The sequence below is a fragment of the Cervus elaphus genome, chromosome 9 (assembly GCF_910594005.1).
Source record: "Cervus elaphus chromosome 9, mCerEla1.1, whole genome shotgun sequence".
Classification (NCBI taxonomy): Eukaryota; Metazoa; Chordata; class Mammalia; order Artiodactyla; family Cervidae; genus Cervus; species Cervus elaphus.
The window spans coordinates 45,178,015-45,196,727 of NC_057823.1; the positions used below are offsets into that span (position 1 = coordinate 45,178,015).

Here is an 18,713-nt window from a genome sequence, read left to right on the forward strand (position 1 = left end):
TGTGTGCGCGTGCTGAGTTGAGGCAGATGGATCCAGGGGTGTCTGAGCTGGGAGTGGGGTGTGTGTGTGTGTGCGTGCTGAGTTGAGGCAGGAGATGGATCCAGGGGTGTCTGAGCTGGGAGTGGGGTGTGTGTGTGTGTGTGTGTGCGTATGTGTGCTGAGTTGAGGCAGGAGATGGATCCAGGGGTGTCTGAGCTGGACCTAAGCCAGGAAGGGCTACTCACACTGCCCACCCCTAGTGCTGCCTGGCCTGCCACAAGAAGTGCCTGGAGACCCTAGCCATCCAGTGTGGCCACAAGAAGCTGCAGGGCCGCCTGCAGCTCTTTGGCCAGGACTTCAGCCATGCTGCCTGCAGCACCCCCGACGGCGTGCCCTTCATCATCAAGAAGTGCATCTTTGAGATCGAGCAGCGGGCGCTGCGCACCAAGGTGACCACCGCAGGCACAGCGGCGGGGACTCCAGCCAAGGGACTGCATAGGGAGGGAGAGGCATGGGCCCCTGCTGACTGCAGGCTTCCACAGGGCATCTACCGGGTCAATGGGGTGAAGACACGTGTAGAGAAGCTGTGCCAGGCCTTCGAGAATGGCAAGGAGCTGGTGGAGTTGTCGCAAGCCTCGCCCCACGACATCAGCAATGTTCTCAAACTCTATCTGCGCCAGGTGAGATAGATGGTGACAGGGCAGAGCAGTTCCTAGGCTGGACAGGGAGCCTGCTGGGGGCGTGACCAGCACTAGGAAGGGGTGTGGTTTCTAAGCTGGGGCGTGGTATTGAGTGGATGGGACCTGTGCCTAGAGGCGGGGCTGCTGTCAGGGGCAGGGCCAGTGCAGGACTGGCAGTCTGTGGGCCAGGACCACTGACCCTCCACACCTGACCTGCCACCCTGTAGCTGCCTGAGCCGCTTATCTCCTTCCGCCTCTACCATGAGCTTGTGGGGATGGCCAAAGAGAATCTGAAGGCCGAGGCCGAGGCCAAGGCAGCATCTCGGGGTCGGCCGGATGCCACAGAGAGCGAGGCTGCAGCCATGGCCATGGCGGGCCGGTTGCGGGAACTACTACAGGACCTGCCTCGGGAGAACTGGGCCACATTGCGGTACCTGATGCGGCACCTGCGCAGGTGAGGGCCAAGTTGGCCGGGGTCAAGGGTGGCAGGGTCCTGGGAGCTGCTCACAACTGCCCCTGCACCCTACAACCCCCCAGGATCGTGGAGGTGGAACAGGACAACAAGATGACACCAGGGAACCTGGGCATTGTGTTTGGGCCCACGCTGCTGCGGCCCCGGCCCACTGAGGCCACCGTGTCCCTTTCCTCGCTGGTGGACTACCCCCACCAGGCCTGCATTGTGGAGACCCTCATCACCCACTTCAGCCTGGTCTTCGAGGAGGAGCCTGAAGAAGCCCCAGGGGGCCAGGTGAGGGCTGCCCACTGTGGACAAGGGATGCAAGGCTCTGAGCAGGGTGGGGGCTAGGAACCTTGCTCGCCTATGGGGGGATTAGACAGGGGTTTCTGCTGGGAGATATTTGGCTTGGACAGGGCTGTCCGGGGCATTCAAGGCACATTTTAAGCAAAGAACGGGGTGAAGTGTGGGTTCAGATCTGTGGATGGAACCTGCGCCCTCCCCTGAGCTCATATGACACCTGCAATTTACCAGCCATCCTAGCCCCTTTGGTTTCCCACTTCTGCGCCACCTGTAGCCTGTCCTTGTGTCCTGGCTCCCACACAGCTCAGCTGGGTCCAGCCTGCTGCTCTGCTTGGTAGAGGGTCTTATTTCCAGGCAGCACTGGCTCCCATGCTCAGTCCCCACTGCACATCTTTAACCCGGCAGCTGCCTTTAGGGGAGGCAGGCTGTGGAGGGGACATGCCTGCTTATAGCTTCAGGACAGTGGTTCCAGTGCTGGTGTCCACACAGGGACTCAGCCCTCTGTGTGAGCTCTGCCTGTCCAGATGTGGGATGGGGGGCTGAGGGCCCTCATATGCTCAGCTGCAGCAGGTGTTAATGGTTTTTAGGGTTTTTACTTGGTTAACTTACAAGAGAGTAAATGGAATGTGGCATGGCCAGAACCGTGGCGCTTCCCTGATCTCTCTTCTGCTTCTGCAGGATGGGGTATCCAGCCAGCGACCCGAGGTGGTGGTCCAGGCACCGTACCGGCGGGGCAGTGGGGATGCAGCCTTTCCCTTGACAGAGGAGGCTGAGGACGGGGGCCTTGGTGAGTGGGGTGGCCCTGGAGGTGCTGGGCAGATGGTGGGTGATGTAGTAGGTCCATGTCAAGGGCTGCAAACTGAACTGTCTCCCCAGACACAAGTGTCACCTGTCTTTAATCCATTACAAACCCTTGCAAAGAGATACCGTTTCAAGGTGTTTTGCCAGCTCCAAGAAACAGGCACCCAGATGTGGTCACAACCCCAAGTATCTGAGACCCTGCACCTGACTTGAGAGGGTTCTGAGCAAGGAGACAGGCCTGCTGGGGGCGGGTGGGAGAGCCTCTTGGTGTCACCAGAGGCAGATACCCAGTGGTTCCACCCCCAGCTCACAGGCTGTCCATCTGTCCCTCTGTATCTCTGTCCCTCTCCCTTGGACTTTCCAGAACCCGTCGCCTCCAATGACTCCGACTCAGAGCTGGAGGAGGCCTCAGACCTGCAGTCCCCGGCGGGAGGGGCTGCACTGCACCGGCTCAGTTTTCTGGAGAGGCAGGGCGGCGAGGCAGGCACAGAGGGCAGTCAGGGCAGCGGCAGCGGCAGCGAAGAACAGCTGGGCGCCACAGCCGGGGAGTACGGGCCTGGGGCCTGGGAGGGCCCTGGGGAGGAGCCAGCCCGGAGGCTCTCCGGATACAACACCAACCAGTGCAACAACACCAGCCAGTACACCACCACCAACTGGTGCAACAGTGTGGCCGCAGCTTGGCTGCCGGCTGTGAGGCTGCGTGGTGGGCGGCTGGTAGGGGGCAACAGCTGCAAGAGGCAGCCGGAGTTTGTGTAGCTGGGGTAAGCGGGCAGGTCCCGCCCCTGTGGACACGTCACTGCAAGGCCTCTCTTTCGGGCCACAGCAGCCAGGGCGTTACTGATCCGCCTTCCCAGAAGCTTCTGCCTGCGCTGCTCTGCACACCCGCTCTCAGACTTGCTGTGATGGAGGACCCTGCCCACCCTGAGCCAGGCCGAGGAGGTCATAGGGCACCTGGGAGGAGGGCTGGACGCATTGTGGACAGTGGGCTGGCCGGCTTCAAGACACCCTGGCTCTTACAGAAGTGCGGGTTTGGACACTGGTGTTACATTACAGGAAGTTCCCACGATGGGAGTTTTCCCACCAGTACTTTCCTTCTGCATACAATAAAGTCTTCAACCTGAGCCTGCCTCCTCTGGCAGCAGCAGCCTGAGCAGTGTTTCCAGCTTCTCGCTGGGGAAGCTGTGAATAGAAATTCCACCACACGGCAGGGCAACCCCATAGGGCGTGTGAACCCAGGTGGCCATGGGACATAGACACAAGGCACCACTTCCCTGCACTCCTGGCTCAGGAAACCCACACGGACTGAAGAGCCTCAGGGAGACAGTAGCCACTGTCCAAGACAGCGTAGCCAGGAAGAGGCGAGGCTCTGCCTCCATTCCTACAGGTTTATCCTGGAGGGCCAGGGATGGCTAAGCAGAGACCCAACTACTCACGAGATGAACGACATGGATTCACACCCCATCATGGTAAAACCTGCTAGGCCTCCTTTTCTGACAGGACAGCCCTCCAAAACAGCAGTCCTCCCCAAGCTTAGGTAAAACCAGCTGTGGTGGTCAGAGCTCTGCCCCTGCCTAAGCGTCCTGAGAGCTCAGAAGGCGGCCTGCAGTTTTGCAAACAAAGATAAAGGCCCAGGCTGTACCCTCTGGCTGCATGTGACCTGTGGCCACTTCTGCCCTGCAGCAGAGTTGAATAACTGCAGCAAGGCCACCTGGACAGCACAGCCAAGACACTCACCCTCTGGCCTTTACAGAACAAGTGTGCTGACCCATAAGCTTTTAAAACAAGAATGAGTGAATAGATCTATGAACACTTCCAGCTACTCCTCAGGGCAGAGGGGCTCTCCACTTCTCCATGGAGGAGGTAAGATAAGCACCCTGCTCCAGGCACCCAAGTGCCTGCAAGGAGCCCAGCTTGGCCTGCAAACAGTTCTGGTTGCAGCCCCACCAAAGGACTTTAACAGGCTGTGCCACCTTCAGGCTCAATTAGGGGAAGGGCCCCACTTCTGAAGCTCTGAGGCTGGTGTCTGGACCAATTTCAGGGACTTGCAGGCAGCTGAACCAAGCAACAAGCCGGGGTTGGGGGGGCCCCAAAGGAGAGCTGGTACCCCTGGTGTAACATCCACACCTTGCATCTGAGGCCCCCACCTGTGGACAGGCCTGCGCCCAGCCCCCCCCAACTAAGCCCCCAACCAGAAAAGGAGTTTTCAGGGAATCAATGCACTGATTCTAGAGTTCATTAGCAAGAGTAAAAATCTAAGAACATCCAAGACTGTAAACTACATGTTTACTGTTTCTACCATTTTAACTTGCATAGTTCACAAGCACAGCACATGCACACAGTTGTGCAACCATCCCCACCATCATCTCCAGAACGTTCTCATCTTCCCAAACTGAAACTCTGGTCCCCAGGAAACACCAACTCCCTCTCTCCTCCCAGTCCCTGGCCCTGCAGCACCAACTACTTCTGTCTCTGTGGACCTGACTCCTTAGAGATTCCAGGTAAATGGAATCAGACAGAATTTGTCCCTCTACATCTGGCTTATTCTGGCTGAGACAGTTTTGGAAAACAACGTATGTCTGTTTTGGAGAAAGGGGAGACCTGTTTGCCTGTTAAGATGTACTGTAAAATTATGATTTTAAAACCTAGGTTTTAAAAAAAATAAAACCTAGGTTTTGGGGAGGGATGTTCCAGAGGGAGGGGGCATATACATACCTATGGCTGATTCATGTTGATGTGTGGCAGAAACCAACACAGTATTGTAAAGCAATCATCCTCCAATTAAAAATAAATGAAATAAAAAAAAACCCACCTAAATTTATCAATGAAAAGAGGACCTCAACACATACTCACGTGGGTCTATGCATTCACTACAAGAGAGTGGAAACTCAGGGCAGCATTATTCCTCAATAAACAGCATCAAGAGCACCATCTGTCTGTGGGAAAGTAATCACCCCAGGTCACACGATGCCCAGGAGTAAACCCAGAATTTGAGACCCACAAATAAAGACTGCAGGGGGATGGACGTCCCTGGGGTCCAGTGGTTGAGAATCCACCTGCCAGCGCAGCAGGTGGTGGTTTGATCCCTGGTTGGGGAACTAACATCCCACACATGCCGCAACTAAGACCCAAGGCAGTCAGAAAAACACTACATGGGGACACCTAAGAAATACAAAACATGGGAGAACTGTTTTGTAATTTGTCCCTAGGATATATAAAGAACCCCTAAAACTCAGTAATGGAAGACAAACAACCCAGTTACACAAGAGGCAAAGGACCTGTGCACAGACACATATCAGGTAACTCACAGACAGCTGGCAAGCCCCCATGCTCACCACCACCAGCACCTGGCAAGGGAACTGGAACCACAGCGCCACCACTGGCCACCCTGTACCCCCTCCCCATCCCCCAGGCCATAAGAACCAGTGTTGGCAAGGAGGTGGAGACACTGGGACCTCTCTATGGGGCTCAGGAATGAGAAACGGGGCAGCCACAGGAAAGACAGTCTGACAGCTTTCTCCAAAGGGTGACCAGAGCTTCTATCAAGACTAATTCTACTCCAAGGTACACACCACACCCAGAAAAATAAATACAACCACAGCAATGTGTACCTGGGCGCTCACAGCAACACTACTCACAATGGAAATAATCCAGGTCCATCAACCGAAGAAACACAATGTCCCTCCACACACGGGAGCGTCCCTCAGCCAGGAAGAGGAGAGAAGCCCTGACATTCGCTACCATGTGGACAGACCCTGAGAACATGATGCTCAGGAGAGAAGCAGACACAGAAGGACACACAGGGTGTGATTCCACTGATGGGAAACGTCCAGAACAGGCAGATTGACAGAGTTAGTGGTAGTTGGGCTGGGGTGACTGCTAACAGGATGGGGCTTTTTTTTAGGGTGATGGAATGTTCCACAGTTGACTATGGTGCACAACTGTGCATGTACTAACAATCACAGAACCATGAACTTTAAACAGGTGAACTGTATGGTACGTAGATCTCGTGTCAACAAAGCTATTAATTAAAAATACAAACAATGGCACTTAGCCTGGGGAGGGAGGCCTCTGAAGTTAGTATAGAGGAAAACTAGGTAGTCTGACCTCCAACTTCTATGGAACAAGAGCACCAAGAAGCAAAGCTAGAGGGCATGCTGGAGCCCCACCCCTGTCACCCCTCCAGGGGAAGTGGGCAGTGACTCTGTGGAGTGGCCTAGAGCCTGAGCAAGGCTGCTCACAGCAAACCCAATGTTGTTTTGCCTTGGTCTTCAGATGAGTGAACTTATTACTCAAAATAGCTTTAATTCTTTAAGATGCCCAGCATTCCAAAGCAACCAAATCCCAGTTTCCATCTCACCACCACTGTCCTCAGAGCCCCTGGACAGGCAGCATCAGGACCACCATGGGGGACACAGCAAGGGGAGACCAGAGAATGCCGGGCCACCCTGAGGTGTCCTGGCCCCTCCAGAGGCACCATCAGCTGGGATCCAAGGCCAGGGCTTGGCATCCAGGAGAGGCTGCAGGGACTCTCAGCCCAGGAAAGGCAGATCCAAGGCACGAGGCAAAGTGCCCTAGGATCCAGGGGGAGCAGAGGCAAGCTTCCCAAGGCAACCAGCTCCCACACTCCTGGCCAGGAGTGGCGGGGGTGGGGTGGGGTGAGGGGGTGGTCACAACCGTCTCTCTGTCCCCCAGGGGACATGCTGGGAGAGAAACAGGCAGTTAATCATGTGATCTGTGACTGTTCGTCACAGAAGCTGGGCACAACCAGGCCGGAACTGGGGTTGCCTCCAGAGAGGGAAGTGGTGGGGCGCGCTCACAGGAGTGGGATGAACGCCACTGCCTGGCCCCTCGACACCAGCTGTCTGTCCACAGGCAGCTACTGTACCAGCCGGTAGGTGATGTACCTGCCCGCAGTCTCGCTCGGCCGGATGATCTTCACCACCTAGGGGCAGGAAGCAGAGCTGGAGCAGTGCAGGAGCAGCAGCCTGGGGTTCCCTCCACCCTGCCCAGAAGCCCTGGCTCTAGTTCCACCCTGGAAGGGCTTCCTACCTGTCCACGCTTTATCCCAAAGTACCGCGCCACAGGGTCTCCTGCCTGGATCCTGGGCAGCTGGTTCTCTCGGAGTTTACTGGGTAGCAGGTCAGGGAAAAGGCCTTGCTGGACTGACTGGGGGTCTGGGGTTGGGGTGAAAGGCAGGGTGGGGAGAGGAGCTGGGCCCAGTCAGGGGCCAGAAAGGATACTACCGGGCCAGCAGCTCCGTCACCTCTTCCTTGGTCATGACCACATGCTCCGGGACCAGCTGTGAGAAGAGAACCCGGTTTCCATGGGGCAACAGACCCCGGGAGCCCCCAGGGGAGGGGTACAGCTCGGGCTCCAGGTGTCTGCGCCAGTCCTGATTCCACACTGGGAGGGAAGGAGTGGGTGTCTGGAGCCTACACACCTGCCCTGCAGATGGGCCACAGTGCACAATCCAAGGACCCAGGGCTCCAGGGGAGATAGAAACTGCACCCTGCCCCCCAACTCCTGACTGAAGGCTGGGTCCCCCTACCTTCTTTCCACACTGGGGGGCCCCCAGACGTATGCTGTTCCTAAAAAGGTGAGGGGCTGGGGGGTGGGTCTCCAGTCTCATCCCACCCGAGACCCCGCACACTTACCTCGTGCTCTGTGATGTTGATGAGCAGCTCCTGCTGCAGAAACTGCTCCAAGATGTACTTGGGTGCCATGTCAACTAGGGACTGGAAGAGACGTCAACCCTCAAGTGCAGCAGGGGCGGCCGCCCGCCCCCGTGTGGCCCCCAGGCCCGCCCTAACCCAGCTCCTCCTCGTGGGCAGCTGGCACCCTGGAAGTGGAGCAGGGTTTACCCTTGTGGCTCAGAAAGACATCTCGCATCATAAATTGGGAAACCCCATCCAACTCCGCCCAGGATCTCAGCACAGTAATAAGGCCTTGGTCTCACATCAAGAAAGGTGAGCACCTGTCAGAATGCTCTGAGAGTTGCTGGGAGCTAGTGCGGCAGCCGGTCCCTGGGCCTGGGGACAGAGGTGCTGGCCGGGCTCCGTCCCACCCCAACGGGGCAGGCTTACCTGCTTGGCAGAGGGTGTCATGCCCTGCTGCACCACAATGAGGGCACGCGTGATGTTCTCCTCCTGCATGCGCTGACAGTACACCTTGATGGTCTTGATGCCCACCTTGGGCTCCTCTGCAGGCAGAGCACAGGCTGGTTAGTGCTGTGGGGCCCCTTCCCGTCGGGCACCCAGGTTCTAACCTGGCTCTGCCAAGGCACTGCGGTGCCACTCCCACTCTCGGGCCTCAGCCTCCCCGTGTGCAAAGCAAGAACCAGGCAATTGGTTCCCAGAATTGGGGGGATGGCTGCCTCCAGGTCACATGGGAGCTGACAGGTGCCCTGGGCCCCCTGGACCTCAGGGACCTCTTCTGGAAGTGGGATCTGGGAGTATGGGCTTGCCCAGGGCTCAGTGGCTCTGAGGTTTGGGAAGCCCTGGATTAAGCGGTGTAGTCTGGGGGTTCATGAGACAAGGGCTGGGGTTCTCAGAGATGAGCTGAGGTGAGATGACCCAGACAGCATGGTCCTGCCAGACACATATCACCCATCTCCATGCTGCAGCAGTGGGGGTCCTCACGATCTTGGCAGCAGGCAGGGCCTGCCACAGAACAGCTGGACGCTAGGAGCCCAGCAGGTCAGCGCCTAAGGCAGCCCCAGGGTCTGTGTGCAGTACGTTCGCCCCCTCAAGCTGCTCTCCTCACTTCCCATTCCACTAACCCACTCTGCCCCCAAAGTCCCTCTGTTGGGATCCTGGCCCTAGAATCTCAGAATGAAACTGTATTTGGAAATGTGATCTTTAGGCCCAGAGAGAATGGGTGGGTGATCGAGAAGAGAGAAGCTAGAGAAGGGGTCCCCACAGCAAGGAGGGCAGGGGGCAGAAGGATGAGGGTGGGTGCCTGATTCTGGGGCGCACAGCAGGTGGCTGTTGTGAGCTGGCCCCGAGCAGCCCTCACCTGGGAAGAAGACGAACATCTGGTCGGTGGGGTCATCGTTGTGCGCCACTAGCACCGTGAGGTCCGTGCGCCTCGGCCGCCCTTCACTGGGCTTGTCCCCAAACTGGGCCTTGAACTCCTCCAGCGTCTGGTCCAGCTCGTCCTGGGTCACCAGGTAGCCACGGTCGTGGCACAGCTGCAGAGAGAAAGGGCAGGTGATCGCACAGTGGAGGTGGGACAACAGCCAGAGCTCCGGTGGGTGAGGCCACCGCAGAGGAGACTGGGGAAAGGCCTGAGATGCAAGGGAGGATGTTGAGTCCAGAGCCAGGCCCCAGGGCGTAGGTCTGACAGGTACAGCAGGCTGGGAGGGTGCTGGCTGGGAAACCAGGTGAAAGCCTGAGGCTCAGCAATTCAAGGTCCTGCTCAGAAATTGGGGCTCTGTGAGCACACAGATTAGGTGAGGACCCAGACAGAGAAAGGAAGGTTGGAGATGCCACCCAGCCCTGCCCACATCCCCCACCCCCCGCCGAGTCTCCATTCAGAGACCTGGGTCTCTTCTCCCGAGGCCCCGACACCATCAGGTAGAAGCGCAGCTGCTCCAGCCCTGTCTTGGGTAGCTCTGCCAAGCGTTGGAGAGGCTGGGTCACGGCCCGGCCTTAGCTCCAGCACGATTCCCAGGAGGCTGGGTGCTCTTGATCAAGGCCCCAAGTCTTTGTGACATCACACTGGACCCCTCTCATAGGATAGCTTAAAGCATGTGGTACACAGAAAAAGCTGGTATGACTGCTGTGACACTGAGAAAGAGTTGGTGGGCAAGGCATCTAAGTAGCCACCAGACAGCGGTCAGACCAGCCCACCAGGGTTCCTTCCACCGTCAAGAACCTGGGATTCCGCGTTATGCACTTAAGGTGGTGCTGGTAAGACAGACTGGGAGCTGGGACCCTTTGCGGCAGCGCCTGCACTTAGACAAATGTCTCCTCCAGCAACAGAATACCCAGAAACTATGTGGGACTAAAAATAACTGTGCACTTGCCCAGCTGGAGCAAATTATAAACAACAAAAACTCATAAACTACGCTGCCACTACTGAGGGGCCGGGAGCAAAAGCTGGGTGCCAGGCGTGATCCCTGCACACTGCAACACCCAGAGGGAGGGCAGACCACCCAACTCATCACTCTGGCATGACACCTGGACCCGCGCCCACCCTCACCCCAGTCAAGACGAGCTAGGAAGGGCGCCTGTTGCTTGTTTTCGCTCCCTCCTGCTGCAGCATAAGCTCCAACAAAGCCTTGCCTGAACTTCTAGTCTGGCCTGTTACCAACTCTTACTGATTAAGGACTTCAAGGATCAGGGGCTATAACACCACAACCTTCCAGGAACACAAACACACGGCGACCCAGCATCTCCCGCCTTCCCTCCCTCCAGCTCGAGCGAGATCCTGACCCCCTCTCGGGGGGCTCTGGGGCTCGACTCCTCCGCTCCAGCCGCGCGGCTGCGAGTGAAGAGGCTCGTCCCCATCAGCGGGCCCTCGCACCCGCCGTTCACGCCTCGGCCGCCGCGTGCCCAGTTCGTCTGGCACAGCCAGGCCCGCCCTCACCGTGTTCTCCAAGGAGGGCGGCCCCCGCGCGGCTCACCTGCATGATGGTCTTGCGGATCTTCCACAGCCGGTATGTCTCCTCCTCGTCGTCCATGATTGCCGCCGCTCTCACACACAGCGCCTGCCACCAGCACGACCCGCGCCCACCGTGCCTACGCCGAGTCCTGATTAGGCCCCCAATACGTCGTCTACCCGTGCAGGGCTGTCGCAGGCGAACGCCTGGATACAGCGACCTTCGGGAGCGGCACTGCCAAGGGCAGCCCTAGCCTTACTAAAGCTGCGGTTGGTTGCGCGAGAAGCTTTCAAACAGCACCGCCCACCCGCCCCTCGGAAGTTCTCGCGATGCTTTGACGCAAGGCCTCTCGGGAGTGGTGGTTTTTGCTCAACGCCAGTCTGGAGAGACTGTTTAGAATCTGGAGAGACTGAGGAGCCTTCGTTTTCCGTTTTGTATAATGGAAAGAATAACGTGTCCCCCATTTTAGAGGGTCTAAAGAGATGCTCGTACTTGGGAGGAGCTTGGTATAGTTCCTGGTGCTTATGAAATGCACCCATCTCTCTTTTCCCCCTTTCCTGTCCCCTGAGCCCCAGCCCAGCCCCTGCTTGGATACGCCACAGACTCCCAAGAGTGCACAACCTCTGCATCTGCCCTTCCCCTCCGAGTTCATTCAGGAGGTTTGCTCAGGCCTGCTCAGCCCAGCTTACTTGTGTCAGTAACTTTTCATTCAGTAATATATTAATTCAATGATTCAATATTTAATGAGGAGCCAAAGGGACAGGGAACAAAACAGACCAAGCATCCTTAAATGCCAGGGAGAGACAGGACAGAAACAGTGGACATAAGTAAATGATACAGCGTGTTAGAAGGAGACAGTGCTGTGGAAGAAAAAATAGAGCAGTCTCAAATGTGGTCAGGGAAGGTTCCAGCAAAAACCCAAAGGGTGAGAGGGTAGAAGCCCTGGGGATGTTAAGGAAAGTGTATCAGGTGGAGGGTACAGTGTGTGCAAAGGCCCTGAGGCCTAGTGTGTTGGCAGCAAGGAAGCCTGTGGGTCAGAGGGTCAGGTGGGGCAGATCCTGGGAGCTCCTGCTGGTTGAGTTTGAGAAGTTTTTGTTTGCAGCCATTTTCAGCATCTCCGCAGGGCAGAAACAGGGAGACCAAGGAGTGGGCTAGGGGGGACCATCCTGGCCAGAGCTAGACGAGGCTTCAAGTGAAGGGTGAGCTGTAGGCAGGTCTAGGGTGTCCGGAAGGCAGCGCTCACAGGATCTGTAGGTGGACAGGATGTGGAGAGACAGAGACAAGCAGAGGAGGAAGAACAGACCTCGCTGGGGAGGTGTAGGAGGCAGATCAGGAGCAGCTCTTGGACATGGTGAGCTTGGGACTCCTGGGGAACCCTATGGGGAGACATCCAGGGGACAGCAGGGTACAAGCCTGAAACTCAGGATGAGCTTGGAGTGGAGACTGACATGGATGTTGTAGGCGCACAGTGCAGACTGGAGTTGAGAGTCTGATGAGGTCATGGAGCGCATGGGAAATCAGGCCTGAGCCCTGAGGCTGGGAGGAGGGGAGGAAACAGCAGAAGGCAAAGAGATGTGGCTACCTGGGCTCCAGTGCTGGCTGTGTGACCTGGGCACATTACTTAACCTCTCTGTGCCTCAATGGCCCCCTCCCCCTTTGTAGAACAGGGGCAAGAACAGCACCCACTCCGTATGTACTTGGCTGAAGATTGCAGGGTGCCGGCGCTACCTAAGTGTTCCTGAAACAGAATAGAGGGTGGGTAGAAACCAGGTATCCTGGAGCCAGGTGAAGGAGGTGTCTGGAGGAGGGGGGATGGAGCAGCTGTCAAAGCAGGTCTGCGGACTGAGCAGGGGACTGGACTGGACCACACAGGGCAGATCCAGGGAGGGGGGTTCTTTCTTTATGGGAGGAAAGAAATTAGAGATGTGGATATAGTGGGGAGAGAGGCGGTCTAGAGTGGGTTTTATCTTATTTATTTTTGGCTGCATTGGTATTAGCTGCTGAGCACAGGCTTTCTCTAGTTGTGGCGAGTGGAGGCTACTCTCTAGTTGTGGTGCGCAAGTTTCTTATTGCGGTGGCTTCTCTTGTTGCAGAGCATGGGCTCTAGGGTGCCTGGACTCAGTAGTTGTGACGCACAGGCTTAGTTGCCCTCCAGCATGCTAGATCTTCCCGGACCAGGGATCGAACCCATGTCTCCTGCATTGGCAGGTGGATTCTTAACCATTGAGCCATCAGCGATGTCCTAGAGTGAGTTTTAAGACAGAAGAAAGAGTGTCTTTGATGGGCAAATCTGAGCGGGGGAGGGGGCAGAACTGCTGGAGGCTCCCAAGGGCAGCCTGGACGTAACCTGGGGAAGGTCCAGGTGTGGGTGACAGGGGATGTTAGGTGACCTTGCTGTTACTTGGGGCAGGGAAGAGGGGAGAATGGGCTCACAGGAGCAGATGGGCCCCACCGCATCGCCCATGAATCAGAATTCTGCTTGTGACTGCATGACCTTAGCAATGGGACATGGAGTTGCAACTTTCTCCTGGGAACCCACCACCATGCAGCTCTGCCAATTGGCAGAGCCCAGGGGTCAGAAATCAGGCCACCACCCCCACACTCCTGGCTGGGGATGTGAAATCCAGCAGCAGCTGTGGGGAAGCCTGGCAGCTCCTTTTAACACTTAAAGTGACCATGTGAGCCAGCAATTCCACTCCCGGGTGCATGCCCAGGAGAAATGAAAACATACGCCCACACAAAAAGTCTTATACAGCATCACAAAGCCAAATGGTACAACAGCACAATAGTCATCAATGGATACATGGGTAAACACAATATAGTCCATTCATATCATAGGATATTACTCAACCATGAAAGGAAGCACTGACACACACTATAATGTGGATGAACCTTGAAAACATGATGCTCATAGAGAGAAGCCTCACACAAGAGGCCACCTAGTATATGACTCCATTGATGTGAACAGTCCAGAACAGGCAAATCTGCCCAGACAGAGTAGATTCATGGTTGTCAGGGGCTGAGGTAGGGAGATTGAGGAGATAGGTAATGGGGACAGGGTTTCTTTTTGAATGACATAAGTGACACAGAAAGCAAAGAGGTGCTGTCTAATTCCACTCACAGGAATTTTAACGGGGACAGGAATAGATGGTGTGTGCCAGGGGTTGAGGTGGGTAACTACAAATGGGGATGGAGTTTATTTTGGGGTGATAAGAATGTTCTGGAATTGGATAGTGGTGATGGTCCCACAACATTATGAATATTCTAAAAATCACTTTACTGTATGCTTTGGTGAAAATGGTGAATTTTATGTTATGTGAATTTTTTGTTGTTACGTGAATTTTAAACTCAAAGGCCACCACAGGGGCACCTTCCTGGAGCCTGGCTGGGGCTTCCCCAGGATTCCACTGCCTCCTCTGTAAGGGGAGGAATGTTTGGAAAAGCAGCGAATCCCCAGGTACAAAGCCCTCCCAGAGCCAGTGGAACCACAGCCTGCAGCTTGTCCTGCCCCCTCTGCTCTCACTGTAGCTGGTATGAAGTCAGGAATGGGATGAGACCTTGCCCATGTCTCCCCTGCAGTGGGCTCCATGGGGAGGGGGAATCATCCTAAGCTATTTTCCTGGAAACCCTCAAGTAACCAAGCAGAGGGTGGCTATCTTCATGACAAAGTTACAGATCCCATCATAAGGGAAACTAGGAACAGCTGTGTCATTCTAAGGGCCACTCAGACTGGCTGGTGTGGACATTGACACCCAGTGCTGCCCACCCCCCACCCGGGGCAGAAGTGAGGGGGCATTTCCTGAGAAGTGATAGCTAAGCTGAGACAATGGGGGCTCCAGCAAAGATGTGACTTCAGAACTCACCGGCTGTGGTTGATCAGGCTGAGAGGCAGAAGTACATGAAGGCTGTTGTGCAAGACAGGAGTGTGGCAACCTGGCCCCAGGGATCCTGTCACCTTTGCCACCAAATGCGGCCTACTAAGCCCCCTGGGGCAGGCCTAGGTTGCAGGGTGTGTGTGTATATGTGTGGGGGGGAGTTCCCCCAAATGAGCCCAGACCCAACAGTTCTGCCCCCAGGCCTCTGCAGAAACGTCCACCGGGAGGATCCAAGAAGAGAGAAACTGACCAGCACAAGCTGAAACCATCCTCCTGACCGCAGGTCAACGTCCTTCCGCGGCTGGGGGTGGGGGGCAGTCAGGCCGGCTGGGCTGTGGAATTCCGTGACTCAGGTCCCGAGAATGGGGTGGGCCTGCTCTCTGGGCGGTGGCCCAACGCCTGAGCCTCGAGTGGAAATGCGCCAGGAGCCAGATCAGTGGGCGCTCTGTCCCCAACCGCGTGCACTGGTGCTGTGTCACGTTGGAAGTGACAGCAGATCCCTCTGGTCTTGTGTTTTCCTTTCTAAGCACACACCTGCGCGTCCGCTCAGAGAAGGGGGCTGGACCACAAGGTAACTGCCTAAGCTTCCCTTCCCCCCCAGGGCTCACGTTCACTTATATAAGCGGCTAAGCCAAGCTAAGGTCCAAGGGCGGCGACCTTAGGCCGTGCGCTGATGGCGCATCCTGCGGCAGCGCCACCGCCATCCGGGCCTGTCGCCAACGGTGACCTCCAGGCCCTCGTAGCGACACCGCAGCCCAAGTGGGGGTAGTCCGACGCCCAGCGTGGTTTTATTTACATTTTAAAGAAACAAATACGTTTTCAGTAAGCTGAGGCATGTTTTCTGAGAGTTCGAGCCAACCTTTCCCCCCACCACCCCGATCCCCTGACACGGGCTTCCAGTAGTATCTCAAGTTGTCGGGCATCCTTCAGTGCGGATAACTGTCCTCAACCCATCTCCGCGGCGCCTGCGTGGACGCGACCACCCGCCCGCGCACGAGCATGCGCAGTCACACATAGCGACAAAAACCGCAGCCCGGCCCAGGCCCCGCCCCGCCAGCCGCACTGCGGTCTCTCATTGGCTGGTGTGGGCACGCGTCTGCGACGCCTGAGCATCCGACCAATGAGAGCGTTGCTGGGCGTGGCGTAGGGCGGGGAGGGGAGGCCCACCGGCGCGCGTCCATTGGTCGGTTCGGCGAGGGGAGGAGCGCTGCTTTCCCGGGCCCCCCACCGCCGAGATGAGCTTTAGCCGTCTGTATCGCCTGCTGAAGCCAGCGCTACTTTGCGGGGCTGTGGCTGCGCCGGGCCTGGCTGGCACCATGGTGAGTGCGGCGCCGCCGGCCGGCCAGCGGGCCGTTGGGCGGGCGCGCGACCTGCCTTCTGGCGACCTTGGGCGGGGGGCTCCAGCGGCCCCCTCCGCGGCCATCCGGACCGTGGCTAGAGCGCGGGCGGGGGTCACGGTCCGAGTGTGGGTCGGGGGCCGAGGCGGCGTCCGGGGGGCCGGGGACAGGGCTGGGCGGTCGGAACCCACTGTTGGAAGCCCCTGACGCGCACAGGCTGCTATATCGGGGCAGCTGTGGGTGGCGCCGTCGGCCTCTGGCTCTCCGACTGCGGCCTGGAGAGCGGGGGCGGCCGAAGGGGTGGAAATCCGGGATCACGCGCCACGGGTCGTCACTGCCCCTCCCCCGCCCTGCGCGCCCCGGGGCCCCTTGCGGTGGCGTCACAGAGGAGCGGCCTAGCGCCCTTGGCTACCAGCCCTTTGTCCCCGGGGCCCGGCTCTCGGTGGGCACAAGTTCAGTCAGAGACCTGCGGGCATGGGCCGCGCAGCCGCCTGCTCCCCGGGTCGTCGCGGGCAGCGGCGCCGGTTGCCGGCCGGGCGACGGCGCCGAGCCCCCCGAAGGCGGAGGGCTCGGATATGCCGTCGCAGGAGGGCGCGCCCCCGGCGGAGGAGGCCAGCTCCTGAGAGCCCTGGGCTGGCGGGACCCCCGGCCGGGGAGAGCGGCTGCGCCACTGAATCCCAAGACCCGGTGCGCAGAGGCCCCCACACCCAGCGGCCTCCCCCATCCGCTGGGGCACCTGGCAGGGTCCCGAGCCCTCCCTAGGTCTCAATGACTCCTGCCCAATGCGCCCTGTTGTACAGGGGAGCCTTTGAGGAAGAGCCTCACATTTTGCTTAGTCCCAGGGCCCGGGTTTTTCTCCCTTAGGTACCCTGGGCTGGGCGAGTGGACCGAGAGGCTGCGGGCGCCATGCCCCGAGGTCAGTCGGCCGCTCAGCCAGCTCTTGCCTTGCAGTGCGCGTCCCGCGACGACTGGCGCTGTGCTCGCTCCATGCATGAATTCTCAGCCAAGGACATCGACGGGCGCATGGTTAACCTGGACAAGTACCGGTGGGTCCTTGCCCACTTAGTGGGGGCGGCGGGGGTAAGGTCGTGGCCCTGACCTGACGCCTCATCCCATCTCCAGGGGCCACGTGTGCATCGTCACCAATGTGGCCTCGCAATGAGGCAAGACTGAAGTAAACTACACTCAGCTGGTCGACCTGCACGCCCGATACGCCGAGTGTGGTTTACGGATCCTGGCCTTCCCTTGCAACCAGTTTGGGAGGCAGGTGCGTCGTGGCTGGCCCTGGATGTCCCTGTGTGTCCCTTTGTGCTGGCTGGGGAGAGGAGCTGTCTGTGGAAGCGGGAACTGAGGAGGGTATAGGCCCCTCCCCACTCACCGCCCCCCACCCCCAACCTGGATCTACACAGGAGCCAGGGAGTAATGCGGAGATCAAAGAGTTCGCCGCTGGCTATAACGTCAAATTCGATATGTTCAGCAAGATCTGTGTAAATGGGGACGACGCCCACCCTCTGTGGAAATGGATGAAAGTCCAGCCCAAGGGGAGGGGCATGCTGGGAAAGTGAGTTGGGGGCTGGGGGACGGGGGAGGACAGGATGGCTTTCCCAGGGCAGTGGAGGGGGGATCTGCAATTGCCAAGGGATTCCTCACAACCTCATGCTTCTCTTGTAGTGCCATCAAATGGAACTTCACCAAGGTAAGGGGGATTAGATGCCCTGGCGGGGTGGACAGACACAACCACCAGCCACAGCTGTGCTGCTTTGAGAGTCCAGAGCCATGGGGATGGCAGGTGGGGTCCACTGGCTCACCTCAGCCCCACGGTGGCCTCCTTGCAGTTTCTCATTGACAAGAACGGCTGTGTGGTGAAGCGGTACGGTCCCATGGAAGAGCCCCTGGTAGGTGCCTGTCCGGGGAGCCCGCTGGGGGGACTCAGGAAAAGGTGCCCCTCACCCCCTTCTCCCCCGCAGGTGATAGAGAAGGACCTGCCATGCTACCTCTAGCTCCACAAGGTGCTGCCCCTACCCAAGCCTGCTGCCTGTGTTCTGAGGAGCCTTCCCCTGGTGCCTATGACGGTCTGTCTGAAAACCAGCCCCTGGTGGGGCAGACCCGAGAACCTGGCGTGCACTCCTGCCGGAGGAAGGTCCCTTGGCCTGGCTGCGGCTTGGCAACCCCACCCCTGACTGCCTTGTGGGAATAAAATGTACAACACAACACAGATTGGCTTGCTCCTGGCTTTTGCTAACCCAGGGCTCAGAGGGTGGGGGCAAGTGGGAGGTGGAGTTCCTTCGGGGTTCAGAGGGCTGCACGTGTCCTTCTGCCTGGGGTGGTTAATCTCAGCCCAGCCCAGGCGAGCTGATCCTGGGGGAGCTAATGCCTCCTCATTGGCTGCTGCTCTCAGCCCAGGTGGCCTTGGTTTCCTCTAGTGTACCCAGGTGTGGGAGATCAGGGGACCTGGACTCATGACCCTGCTGTTGGAGGCCCACTGCATCCAGGCTGGGCATCAGGCCAGGCTGGGTTGGGCACCGAGCCATGCCTGGCAGGGCCTGCTCACCATGCGGCCTTGTGACGAAGACAGAGTCCGGGCGTCAGGCCTGCCCATGGGCTTCACCTGGTGGATACAGCCCTACTCCCCGGGAAAGGGCTGTGGGTGGGTATAGCCTTCCTGCTACTCAAAAGGGCCAT

General features: G+C 58.0%; 3 protein-coding genes across 7 annotated transcripts in view; 2 read left to right on the plus strand and 1 right to left on the minus strand.

Annotated features, from left to right (window-relative positions):
* The window catches only part of ARHGAP45 (Rho GTPase activating protein 45), a 17,652-nt gene extending 14,314 nt beyond the window's left edge, over positions 1-3,338 (plus strand). For all 4 annotated transcript variants that reach the window (XM_043912645.1, XM_043912646.1, XM_043912644.1 and 1 more), the window contains 6 exons: positions 240-428; positions 522-659; positions 887-1,113; positions 1,197-1,407; positions 2,095-2,203; positions 2,582-3,338. In XM_043912645.1, the coding sequence (XP_043768580.1) occupies positions 240-428; positions 522-659; positions 887-1,113; positions 1,197-1,407; positions 2,095-2,203; positions 2,582-2,973 (1,266 nt within the window). In that variant the 3' untranslated portion in view covers positions 2,974-3,338. The remainder of the gene's footprint in view (positions 1-239; positions 429-521; positions 660-886; positions 1,114-1,196; positions 1,408-2,094; positions 2,204-2,581) is intronic.
* Positions 3,339-4,483: 1,145 nt separating this feature from the next.
* On the minus strand, positions 4,484-11,084 carry POLR2E (RNA polymerase II, I and III subunit E). The gene is made up of 7 exons (XM_043912648.1): positions 10,844-11,084; positions 9,232-9,406; positions 8,301-8,416; positions 7,872-7,952; positions 7,458-7,516; positions 7,267-7,345; positions 4,484-7,159 (listed from the first exon to the last, which is right to left on the minus strand). The coding sequence occupies exons 1-7, from the start codon at positions 10,898-10,900 to the stop codon at positions 7,094-7,096; spliced, it is 633 nt and encodes a 210-aa protein (XP_043768583.1). The 5' UTR covers positions 10,901-11,084; the 3' UTR covers positions 4,484-7,093.
* A 4,767-nt stretch (positions 11,085-15,851) lies between these two features.
* GPX4 (glutathione peroxidase 4) lies at positions 15,852-18,244 on the plus strand. Of its 2 annotated transcripts, XM_043912659.1 has the most exons (7): positions 15,852-16,013; positions 16,983-17,077; positions 17,154-17,298; positions 17,441-17,592; positions 17,703-17,727; positions 17,867-17,926; positions 17,999-18,244. In XM_043912659.1, the coding sequence occupies exons 1-7, from the start codon at positions 15,930-15,932 to the stop codon at positions 18,029-18,031; spliced, it is 594 nt and encodes a 197-aa protein (XP_043768594.1). In that variant the 5' UTR covers positions 15,852-15,929; the 3' UTR covers positions 18,032-18,244. The 2 variants fall into 2 exon arrangements, with proteins under 2 accessions (XP_043768594.1, XP_043768593.1); XM_043912658.1 differs by having other exon boundaries at positions 17,867-18,244.
* Positions 18,245-18,713: the final 469 nt, after the last annotated feature.

What these genes read in the sequence shown, in the direction of transcription:
- POLR2E (XM_043912648.1), bottom strand. Translation starts at nt 10,900, where the DNA reads ATGGACGACGAGGAGGAGACATACCGGCTGTGGAAGATCCGCAAGACC. An exon ending in TCAACATCACAGAGCACGAG is followed by an intron (nt 7,517 to 7,871) that starts GTAAGTGTGCGG and finishes CTCTTCTCACAG; the next exon opens with CTGGTCCCGGAGCATGTGGT. An exon ending in ACGGAGCTGCTGGCCCGGTA is followed by an intron (nt 7,346 to 7,457) that starts GTATCCTTTCTG and finishes CCTGCTACCCAG; the next exon opens with TAAACTCCGAGAGAACCAGC.